Source organism: Lepidochelys olivacea (assembly GCF_965140295.1).
Source record: "Lepidochelys olivacea isolate rLepOli2 genome assembly, chromosome: 25".
NCBI lineage: Eukaryota > Metazoa > Chordata > Testudines > Cheloniidae > Lepidochelys > Lepidochelys olivacea.
The window spans coordinates 8,571,582-8,584,098 of NC_140435.1; the positions used below are offsets into that span (position 1 = coordinate 8,571,582).

At 45.1% G+C, this 12,517-nt stretch overlaps 1 protein-coding gene across 1 annotated transcript in view; it reads left to right on the forward strand.

The window, feature by feature from the left end:
- Positions 1-12,297, forward strand: part of SCAMP4 (secretory carrier membrane protein 4) — a gene marked incomplete at its 5' end in the record, with an annotated part of 29,545 nt that extends 17,248 nt beyond the window's left edge. The window contains 3 exon segments of the mRNA XM_084614483.1: positions 3,925-4,026; positions 5,724-5,889; positions 6,924-12,297. Coding sequence (XP_084470609.1) covers positions 3,925-4,026; positions 5,724-5,889; positions 6,924-7,100 — 445 coding nt within the window. The 3' untranslated portion in view covers positions 7,101-12,297.
- Between the last annotated feature and the right edge of the window lie 220 nt (positions 12,298-12,517).

The following is a 12,517-nucleotide window of genomic DNA, read 5'->3' on the forward strand; positions in this document are numbered from 1 at the left end:
AGTGGTTAAAGGGATCCGATTGTTCTAATGCTATACAGATATGGACTAAGAGCTAGTCTCTGCCCTAGAGAGCTTACAGTTGAAATAGACAAGATGGACAAAGGGTGGAGGTAGTGAGGAAGGATACAGTCTACAAGCTACGTATGAGCTCGGTGAAGAATACTATGATTAGCGAGAAGTATCCATGCCCACAAAACACCACCCTTGGCACAGAGTGGCCCCTTGTTGGCAGAGAGGTCCAGGCCTGAAAAGGCCACAGAAACTTAGTTTCTCTCTTGTCCCCATGAAGGGTTCCTTCAGAACCGGGCTGATTCACATTGGTGAAGGGGGGCTCGCAACAAGATCTTGCATTGCTGATGACCATGCAGTTTGACCTGTTCTGTGGTCATTGCAGCATTGTTTGGTTTGGCACTTTCACAAGCATGAAATCCATATTTTAAAAATTTAAAATTGTTAATATATTGTGATTATTAAATATCCCTGGGGTTACCTAAGCATTCACATCACTAATGGTATGGGAGACATTCTTCAAAAAGCTTGTTTGAGATTTTTGGTTTCTCAGTTCTTTATGGGAAAACTGTATAAAAACAGCTTGCTAAGAACTGTTCTGTTTTTTGTCTCTAGGCACAGCATGTAGTTACGCATATTGGGAGGGGGTATTTAAATAAAAGCAGCATACAAAGACCAGGTCTCTTCTCAAACTGCACAAATCTATTTAAAATCCTACTTTTTTTTTTTTTAATTAATAATCATTTGCATGTCTCTAGTGCCTGCTGGGAATTGCAAAGAACTTTGCAATCATTAGTGTATTGAGACTCGCATCTCTTTGAGGGACTTGTGTTTAATCTCCATTTTGCATAGGGAAACTGAGGCGTGGAGAGGGGAAGTTATTTTCCCAAGGTCCTGCAGCAAGTCACTAGCAGAGCTGACAGGAGTCTGTCATTCCAGTTTCCTAGAAACCTTCTCTCCCTTCCTTCATGACCAGTGTGGTTTTTTTTTTTAAATTGGTTAATCATCAAATTCTATGGTAAGAAGTTAATTTAGAAAAAAGCATAAGCAGCTGACAGGAATAGAAGCAGACAGACTAAGGCCCTGATTCTAGAAAGCACTCAAGTATATGCTAAATTTTAAGCGTGTGCCGGTGGGACTTACGCAAGTGCTTAACTCTAAGCATGTGCTCAAATGCTTTCCTGAATCTGCATCTAAATGCTCACCTCAAATACTAACAAAATGTGTGCTAATGTACTGGAGATGATTAAAACCATAGCAACTAAATTAATTACGTTATAGAATTCAAAGGAAATAACTTCTAAAAGGATATGAAAAGCAAAGCAATTGAATCATCTGAAATTCTTAAAGGAAGTGAAAAATGAAATCTGAGAAGTGTTACTCTATTGGGCTGTGGGTTTTTTGTTTTTTTTCCCTTCCCCTTTCCTAATTCAGAAGTCCCTGGGGTTTCCAAGTCACTAGCGGAACTCTGTTCAAAGAGCACTTTCTATTCCAAAGTCTGGGGAAAATTACTCCTCCACAATGCTTTCCTCTTGGCTTTGTGGACTAAGATTCTAATTATTTCTTTAATGCTGTTTGTATGTGTTTGTGCAACTGAATGCTGAAAGGCCCTTGTGATTATCCTGTGTAAATACTTCTCTATAAAATCAATACCCAAGGGACAGGCCAGCAAGTCACAGAGCAGTTAGTTTGGAGGAGACTTTAAAGAAAATAGCGGTGTAATCGGGGAAATCTTTTTATGAGAAAGGAATATTGTAGCCAGATTCATTACAGCCAGTCTCTCTTCTAGAGAGTCAGGTTAGACCCACTTGCTAGGCTTATTCCTAGATGTTACAGCCATGGTAGATATTGGGATAGCATACTCCATGGATGTTTTTGTGAAACATTCACCATATGTCCACGTCCAAAGTTAAATTAGGTGCAGAGCCTTGGCATGAGAGCAGAGATGTGGCAAATTTCCAGCAGAAAGGTGGATCAGAATTCACCTTTTCCACATGTTCTAGCTCAGTGGTATTCAACCTTTTTTCATTTGCGGATCCCTAAACCAATTTCAAATGGAGGTGTAGACCCCTTTGGAAATCATATAGTCTGCAGATCCCCAGGGGTCCTCAGACCACAGGCTGAAAACCACTGCTCTAGCTGATTCCCATACACCCCTTCAAATTGAGATTTCTTCACTATTGCCAGGTCATTGTCATGAGAGTCCATTTAAAGGTCCTGCCTGGAAAGTTGTTCTTTCACTGTGATTTGGTTTCAGTACTGAGACAAATAGTCCATGGTTAAGGTAATTCTATCACCGTAAATGTGCGATGCTCAGATCCAGTATTCAAAAGGAGAATGCCTTGATGGTAGCATTTTGCTATTCTGTAGCATTGTCCAACCCAGGATGTCCAGTCTCTTTCACAACCACCTGTGAGGCAACAATACTATTGGACACAGAGGCCACATCTTCTATTGACCTGCCTTTTGTGGAGGTATTCATGCAACTTTACACTCACTTTGCACTGGTGTAAATGACTGCATAAGGTGTAGGGCAAGAGAGAATCAAGTCCTGAGGGTTTCCAACTTGCCCAAGGTCAGCCCCGTTCATTTGCTCTCGTCATTAAGTACCAGATTTACAACAGTATTTAGGTGCTTAAATGTGCAGATAGGCACCTAAGAGGAATTACATACTCAAGGGGAGTTAAGAACCTAACTCATTTAGTTGACTTTCAGTGCGAGTTAGGTACCTATCATGCTTAGGCACCTAGGGGATTTTAAAAAGCTCCTCTGTGCATCTTTAGGTGCCTAAATACCTTTGTACATCTGGCCTAGAACACACCACCTCCCTGTTTCTGTGGTTCAATGGATTTGATGTCAATAATTTGCTCTATTAGATGTCATCAGGTATGAGTGGGTCCAGAGCTGAACTTCCATTTAAACTAGCAGTATTCCTTGCCAAAGAACGGCTGACTAATATGGGGGGTGGTAGATGAAGACACTGCCTCTGATGGTACCATCTGTGCTACTGTTGCTGGATGGTACGGCTAGGGCTCTGGTAGAGCTATGCTGACCCCCGGTACATCTTGTGATGGAGAGGCCATTGAGCACACCTAGTTTTGGTAGCCACCATGCGTACCTGGACCACAAACATAAACTCTGCTGACCTCGTTCAGTAGTTTGGCACCTGCCTGACCTATCCAGCCAAAAGACAGAGGTGCTGTGGAGTTACAAAAAGCAGCGTTGCCTCTGAACACAACTGCTTTCCCCAGGCAGTGTTCCACCCAGCTCATGAGGCTCAAATGCACTCTGTACATGGCTGTCAGAGCTGTTTTTCTTCCTAATCCATCCCAGAGCTGGGTTATCAGTGGCCCACTTCCTTAACCACAGGTGTGTAAACTGATGACAAACAGCCACTGGGATATTCCCAGCTAGGATTCTTGTTCTCGATAATTGCATGTAATGCACATACAGGATCTCTCTGGCTGCCAGCACTTGTACCCATGTGTTCCCATGGCTTTGTGCCTGCTCACAAATGGATGGGTTGCATTATGAAAAGCACAGGTGTCAAACTGCATTGGGTCTAGACATGCAGTCAGGATAACGCAGCAGGTGCTTTCTCTTCTGCAAGAGACTGCTGAGGTATTGGTGGGAAACATGCCTCTCTGAAGGTGGTCATACATCTAATTAGTTTTAGATCAATTTCAGGAGCTAGGTTTATTGAGGGAGATTAAGTCCTGATGATGCAGAGACCTGTGTGTTTCCAGCACTCGGGAAAGGGGGGTGGGGAATATTCGTCTTCAAGGCACAAAACTGAGTGGGGATCCATTGCTTCATGATAAAGTGTGTATGCAGGGAGTGGGGACACAGTAACATGGTATAGTACAAGGTGATAAACCCCATGCATTCTCCCTAATATCCTCTCTCATTTCACAGGTCTGACAGCTCTTTTAATTTTATGGCTTTTTTCTTCATCTTTGGTGCCCAGTTTATTCTGACTGTCATACAAGCAATCGGTTTCTCCGGCTGGGGTGCATGGTAAGCAGGATGCTCCCATTGTCTTTGAATGGAGCACTCAGTCCATGTCTTCTCTCCATCTAGCTGCAGAGATTTTTGTCCCATAGGCTGAATCTATGTTCCACATTTCCACTCATTAAATGCTGATGTTTGGGGGTGGGGAAGAGTTGGGGGAGATGATAGGGGAAGGGGTTTGATGAAGAAAGGGTCCTGGTTAGAGTGAGGGCATGGTCTCAGCTCCTCACCTCACTAAGGTAATGACAGAATATGTTACATGATTTGAGCCAGCATAGGATTTTCATCCGGTCTGTTCTTTCAGGGCTACGTGTTTTCCCCCACCCTAATAAATAGGACTGTGAAATCTGGTCTTTTGTGTGCTTTTTACCCTACACTATACAGATTTCACGGGGGAGACGAGCGTTTCTCAAATTGGGGGTCCTGACCCAAAAGGGAGTTGCATGGGAGTCGCAAGGTTATTAGAGGGGCGGGGGGGAGAGGGGTCACAATATTGACATCCTTACTTCTGCACTGCCTTCGGAGCTGGGTGGCTGCAGGATGGCAGCTGTTGGCTGGGCACCCAGGTCTCAAGGCAGCACCCTGCCAGCAGCAGCGCAGAAGTCAGGGTGGCAAGACCATACCAGGCCACCCTTACTTCTAAGCTGCTGCTGGCAGCAAACTGCCTTCAGAGCTGGGCTCCCAACCAGCAGCTGCTGCTCTCCAGCCGCCCAGCTCTGAAGGAAGTTCCACCGCCGGCAGCAGCCCAGAAGTAAGGGTAGCAGAACTGCAGCCCCCCCTACAATAACCTTGTGACCCCCACAACTCCTTTTTGGGTCAGGACCCCAACAATTACACCACTGTGAAATTTCAGATTTAAATAGCTGAAATTGTTAAATTTATTATTTTTTTAAGTCCTATGACCGTGAAATTTGACCAAAATGGACGGTGAATTTGGTAGGGCCCTACCAATAAATAACCATTTCTCCCTCCATATGACCACACCATTGCCGCGGAGAAGCCACCTGTGAGTTTGCAGCAAGGTTCCAACCCAGCTTCTTGGGCGTGAGAGTGAGGAGATCAAGACATCTTATCCTTTCTTCCCATCTTCCCCGTGCACATAAATTTCACTTCATCTCCAGTCTACAAAGCTAGAGTCCCAACGTTCATCCTTAAATAATAATTGGAGGGTATGTTCTTGACCTTCCCTGTTTAAGTCACAGAAGGTTGATAATTTAACCTGCCATCTTTAGAGCCTGGATGCAAATCCTGGATGCAAATCCTGCTGAAGCTAGAATAACGGGGGGAAAGTGCTACGCAGAGTGCTGTGTTTAAACGCTGCTCCTCAGGGTGCCCATGAGGCACAGTGTGAAGACCTGTGGGAAATGGAGACTCAGCGCTAGGTCAAGGACTCTCAGGTTCCTGGTTCTTAACCCCAGCTTTATTCCACTAGCCCCCATACTGCCTCTGCACAAGTGAAAATAAATTTGGTTCCCTGATGGATGTTTGTTTACCTCCTAAATCCTCACCATTCAACTGGCTTCCAGGCCCCTAGAGAAATTCACCTAGCAGGGGATGTTGCAGGTTAGGACTTGAGGTGCCTTGACAGAGATGTGCTGGGGGGGGGGGGTGCCTACCTGTACTGCAGCTGGTTCTTGCCCTAGTTCGTTTGTTTTTTCCATGCATATCTTGGAACTTTACAACTCCCTTGCAAATATTTTCAGGTTGGCGGTCACAACAAACGACCGTCTCTGTATTTCGCTTTCTTCCAGCGGATGGTTGGCAGCCACTACTTTTTTCAGTACCAGTGTTGCCGCAGCTGTGTTCATGCTGTTCCCAGCCATACTGTTTACGGTTTCGGCAGTTGCGATGTCCTTCTATCTCCTAAGGGTAAGTGCCTCAGTTGCCTTTCTGACATGAAGTATCTGTCAGTTCTGTGCATCAAAGCAAAGTGAATCATCAGCTCGGTGGTCGCTGTAACCACTCGCATCCTATAAAGTTGAGAGTATAAACCGTGAGGGGGTTGTCCCCCTGCCAAGCCTGATCCCCCTCCAAGGCACATCTAGATGAAAGGTTGAGTGCGCAATTGAGGGTTCCCTCCATGCAATGCAACCGTGTCCCTCCCAGCATGACTCCATGGACAACCATTGATTCGGAGAATTAAGCCTGTTGAGACCCACACAATGACAGATGGGGGTGGTGAGAGGGAGATTCATGGGAGGATCTTTCTCCTTAAAGTGGTCTGCAAAAAGAAAAAGCTGGAGAGCCACTGTCCTAGGGAATACAACAGGAGACACTTCACCATAGTATTTCTGTTGCACTTCATCTGTCACGCAAGGTGATGCCAAAGCTGACCAGTCCAGCAAAGTGTTCTCTACCCCAAAGCAGCTGCCATCAGGACAGTTAACCTCTGGAATGTGAGAGCATACTGCCTTCTTTGAGATCACACGTTGGTTGGCATCTGTGTGGTAGGGTGGCTGAAGAAAGTCACTCCTCCTCCTGCACCTCTATACACCCAGCTATATAGTTCTCCTATCTTGTACCCAAGCTTTGCCAGTCTGGGATGCAGCAATTTCAGTAATAGTGAATTACAGGTAAACTGACCTAGTTTGGATGAATTGCTTCTAACATCATTACTGTGCAATTCCCCATCCTGAGTTCGTCATAATGCTGCAGTGGGTTAAAAGACTCTATGTAGATCTTATCTAGCTGCTTCTCTGTTGCCGTCTGCTGCGCTGTTCTGTTTATAGCGCCCTTGTTCCTTTGGAATGTGGACACTTGAACAGAGATGTTACCAGATACATGGGACAGCACTAGGAAGTGTCTAGTGTATTAGGCATTAACAAAGTGACCATAGCTCTTGTTGGAAAGGGAACTAGATACTTGCTGCTGATTCTTCCCTTGCTCTCTTGATTACCTATTAGGTACATAAAATTTACCGAGGGGCTGGCGGAAGCTTTCAGAAAGCCCAGGATGAATGGAACAGCGGCTCATGGAGGGACCCCCCGAGCAGGGAAGCTCAGTACAATAACTTTTCTGGAAACAGTCTGCCACAGTATCCCACGGTGCCCAACTATCCCACGGGAAATCAGTGGCCTTAAGCAGCAACAGCTGTCAAACTGCCTGGATTATCTTTTTTTGGTCTCATCATTATTATTTTTATTATTTGAAAATATCACTTGTTTTTTTTCCCATCATCTTTGGGGTTTTTTAATTCCCTCCTCCCCCATGACTGCAGAAAATCTGTGCACTCGGCGTGTACTGCCTCCAGGGATTTGCCCATCTCTGTTGGAATGTTTTATTTTGTGCACAGATGCCAGTATTTGCCTTGCTGCAGACCGAGGAACTATTCGCTGCCCTTGCTTGGGGGAATCCTCCAATGATCAGTACATGGAAAAGGCTGATTTTCCCTCTGCAAAGAACACTTTAAGATGCTCTTTCCCCTTCCCTCTTCATTCATATCAGATGCACAGTACACCACAGCCATCTTCCTGTTACTGAGCAGGGGACGCAATTGGAAATGGGCATCAACGGGTATCTCCTGATGAGTTTTCTAGAATTTCTGTTTCTCGAAGGGAAATGTCTCATCTATTTTATTTTGTTCCTTGTAAGATTGAAATTGGTGGCCAGGGCTCCCTTTTTGTTCATAAAGCCCTTGAAGGTCTAAACCTTCTCTTGAGTTCTCTGTAGTGAGAAAATGCTTTAGATAACTGCTCACAGTGAGGGATTGCTGGGGACATTGCATCTGATTAGCAGAACCTCCACTCAGCTGGTGAGGTATTATACTGTTACAATTTGTCATAAACCACCCCCCCCCCAAAAAAAAAAAAGTTTTTTCTTATGATAGGATCTACATGCTTTGAAAGTACCACTTCATCTCACTTGTCTATAACCCTTGCTTGCTAATGGCCTGATTGAAAGCCCAGTGGAATCACTGACTTCAGTGGGCTTTGGCTCAGACTGCATCAGTTATATTCACTCTTATGCAGACAGCCAACACAGGACCTAGGCATCACTTAAGTCCCGCTTACGCAGTGTCTAGATTTTGTGCTGGCCCCACGTATCCTCTCCCTCCTGATTGAATCTCACCCCATTGACAAACCCTAAAAATGTAAATAATCTTCCAGCTACAGTTCTGTAGCCAGGTGGTAGATAACTGTAAATCTGAGTACCAAGAATGACTTGTACATGAATGAACACTAAGAATAATTTGGGAGTAACTCCGTTAAAATGGATGGATTAATCCCTGATTTATTCTGACATAGGTTAGATCCGAATCTGATCAAGTTTCTTATGCTTGTGAATTGTTCTACTCCAATATGTCACCCGTTATACTACAAAATGCTTAACAGTCTTGTGAACGATCCTTTATTTAGTCATGCAGGACCACTCCCCTGATATACAGCCAGCTGTACAGCTCTTCTCTCTACTTCAGCATGCAGGCAGAGAGAGGCGGTATTGTCTTTCCCTAAGAAGTTGGTTGAGGGGAAGAGAGAGGTTCTGTTGAGAGGGTCTTTTCTTGCTGAGAACTAGGCTTTGTCTACACTACAAATGCTTTCTAGTATAGCTGTAACAACCAGAGCACCCAAGTATAGACGTAGCATATGACAGAAGTTTTGTAGTTGGCCAGTAACACCACCTCACTGAATGACATTAGCTATATCGACAGAAGGAAGCACTGTTATGCCTGCTGAGCTGCGTCTGTATTGGGCGGGGGTTTGCTGACATAGCTATGTTGGCTAGGGGGGATGTTGATTTGTTTTTTGTTTCACACCTCCATCAGCTTAGCTATGCTGGCAAAACTTTGTAGTGTAGACCTGGCCATAGTATGTGTCAGTGCTGACTTCACATCCTTTTATCAATTTCTCATGTCACAAGTACTGGAATCTGTAGACAGAGCAGTCTAATTCCTTTCCATTTTGTACTATGTCAGCCCACGCAGTACAAGCTACAGTTTCTCATTTCTCCTTAAAAAATCTGCTACTCAATGTTGAGATTTTTCCAATCAGCCTGTGAGATTTGGATGCCCGATTTCCGTTAATTTTTATGAGAGCTGAGCCTTCAAAACCCTTCAGCAGCTTTGAAAGTCTCTGCTAAAGATCCTGTGAGGTGCTAAAAGCCTTCAACTTCAGAAAGACATGAAGGAGGTTTGTTGTTTGTTCAGACTGCACTCTAGTGCTGGATTCTGCTCTGTCGTGTTGATGTGAATCCAGAGTAACTCCATAGCTAACAGTGGAGTTATGCCAAATTTACACTGAGTAACTGGAAACAGAATCTGCTCCTGAAAGGCTTTGAAAAGGTCTCCAAGCTGGATGGAATCCATTTGCAAATGATCTTTTGAAAATGGTCTCAATATACAAGTGCCTTATTCAATAATAAATTAGCTCCTAGGGGAGAGTTCTCCTTCCCCCAGTGCCCCATTCCCCATTTTGTTTAGTCTTAATTTTTTCCCTATATTGTATATATTGTGAATATTAAGTAAGTGAAATGCATTACCATGGGATTTGTGTGACATCTTTATCAGATGGACCAAAGCAACTAATTAACACTGGAGGCCAAAGCCTCCTTGAACTTCAGTTTAAAAGCAACATTTCCCATTGCTGCAAAGCCAGCCCTTTGCTGGGCCTCTCAAATATCTTTCTAACACATTCCTAACGCAGTGGGGTGTGTGTGTGTGTGATTTGCTCATAAACACAAGGACAGATGCTTGGAGCTTTGCTAACAGAATACGGTCCAATCATGTTACCGAACTTTTAGTTGCCTTCATCTTGCGTAATGTGTTGTGTGGATTTTCTTTGCATGCTTGCCATCGAAAGGGTGGTGAAAGAGAACTGCCTGTCATTTAACTCCCTGGAAATACGAACATGCTGCCCAGGGGATGGGTCAAAATTCCCAGTGCTTGGATCCTGTTAACGGAAACTGGAGTCCTGCCTGTAATTTGCCACATCGGGAAGCCTAAACATAGCGTGTCTGCCTAACCTCATCCTTGGAGGTGTGGGTATCTTCTGCTCCTCTTGGCCATTCTTTTCAATATGGGGTGACTGCAGGTGAGTCGTAATTCCAGAAAGTTGACTCAATGTGCTGCCAGAACTGTTGTGGCTTATTTTTGGAATCATAGCTATATTTTTATAAATGTAATGTTTACATTAGATTTCTAAGGAACTACCAATGTTTTGGAGAATTGTTAACCTGGACTTAGCCAACTTTTAATTTTTGTTCTGCATCATGTTATGTGGGGTGCTTTGTGTCGTCTGTGGGGTTCTTTGTTGTTTTCCTTGCAGGGGTCAAATAAATCCTCATTCTATGCTCAATGAGAAGAGCCTGGCTACCTTGGAGGTGTGTGTGTAGTCATGAGGGTTGGAAGAAAATAGCAAGATCTAGTTATCCCAGTTAAGTATTTTCCTCTTAGAAAACTCCAAAGCTTCTGGGAAATGGGGGTTTTGGACAAGTAAAGGAACAGTGCATTGTGGGTGAAATTCACCCCTTTGCTGGGAGCTAGTGCAAGGCATATTCACTATTTAATTTATCCTCTTTTAGCGCTTTTCAACTCTAGATCTGAGCAAAGTCCATTACAAAGGAGGTATTGTTATCCCCATTGTGCAGATGGGGAAACTGGGCAAGCCACTTCTCTCTGTACCTGGATCACCCAGAAGGCCGGTGGCATAGCTAGGAATAGAACCAAGATCTCCTGAGCCCCAGTCCAGTGCTCTATCCACTGGATAGCACTGCCTTTCCTATGTAGCACCTAGGATTCAAGTTGGTCCTCTGCACGTAGATGAATTTTACCTGGTATGAGTTATGGCTGGGGGTGGCGGGGGGGGGGATTGATAAGCCTTGGGTTAAACAGGCTCATGCTGTATGCTGAATTCAGTCAAGTTTCCCTACACACACCTCTTAACGTTATCCTGAAATGAATGGCGCCTCCTCAAGATTGCTTAACTTTTAGCCATTTCACTCAGAGCCAGAAAAGCACTTAGCAGAGCAGATGAAAGTGGATGTCTTCTGTCAACGGTGCAGACCCATTTGGTGTGTTCACCTAGGCCTACATTTTGGCCTCAGGAGGTCAGGGACAGCTTTGCAATTCCAGTTGACTTAGTGGAAGCAGGATTTGGCCCCAGGGTGAAATTCACTGTAGTCTGGGGGACTCGCACAAGGCCCTAGGCACCATTTAAGCAGGGTGTAAATAGCATGCAGGGCCTTGTGCTGACTACCTGCATGGGGGTGTTGGGGATATCACTCCTAAGGCACTTCTCTGCACTGTTAGCAATTTGTTAATGGTAGTAAATGGCAGCTGCTTCATATGGTGGTTTGCTGCTGTGAGGTGGACTTTCATCCCCAGGTCTCGGTTCAATGCACAGGGATAAACTCTCCTCTCAGGCATCCATCTTGCAAGTCCTTGCGTGGAACACAAGTGTCACAAGGGCGCCGCTCCCCAAGCCAAGCGTAGATCGTCATAGTACTTTGCAATGAGTGGTGTTGCGGCAGGCACCGCTGTGCACTCACTCCCTAGTACACAAGAGCAGAGGGTCGCGTGTGGGCAGAAGATGGCAGTGTCTTGAGATGCAGGCATGACCATGGCCTTCATTGTGCTACTGAGGAACTCAGATGCTCCCTCTTCAGGTCTCTTTCCAGCTGGGGCAGGTGTGACTTGGTACCTACCCAGTCATGCTCCTGTTATTTGTGTGCAGTTATGCCTAGGACCTCTAGGCATGGGCCAGGACCCCACTGTGCTAGGTGGTGTACAAACGGAGAACTAAAAGTCCCTGCCCCAAGGAGCTTGCCTGTGGGATCAGGATTCCCAACTAACTCTCCCTCTCAGCAGTGGTTACATTACACTCATGCCCCTACAGCTGGGGAAGATCAAGCCCTCTCTGTGTGGGCCTGGCCCATGTGAAAATGTGTACCTGCTTGTTTGCCTCGCTGCTGCCACATTCCTAATGCCTGTGTGCATCTTCCTTGAGCCCAGAACGTGAATGCTTTGTAACAGAAAGATTAAACTTGGCTGAGCAGTTTGCTTTTCCCTCTGCTTTTAAATTGGTGGATTTTGTATTCTCTGCTTATGAACTAGCCCTACTTAGTTCTCCCCACCCCGCGATGAGTGGAGGGTTAGCAGATGTATGTTTTCTGACAGTAATACAGTAGCTTTTATAACTAGCTTACTAATGCTATGCTGGATGTAGAGCATGAATTGTATTGATCTCTCCACTACGTGTCTGTGTGCTGCCCTTTCACGCCACTGTATTTGATGCTGAATTACAGCATGCTGGAGCATTCTAGTGAAATAAAAGTCAAACTGTGTTGCTTTTCCTGTCTTCAACTCTAATGAGCAGTCTAAGCTCTCGAGCCAAGTGTCTGAAAGGGGTGGGTGTCTTGTGGTATTGGCTCAGAGCACTGGCCCATCTCCTCTAGTGCCGTGGGCGGGGGCCGGATCTGCACAGAAGGAGCTTGCAGGAACTCCTGCTGAAGACAGTGGACATTCTGGCTGGGATGGGAGGTGCTTGCAGTAGTATTCTGGGGT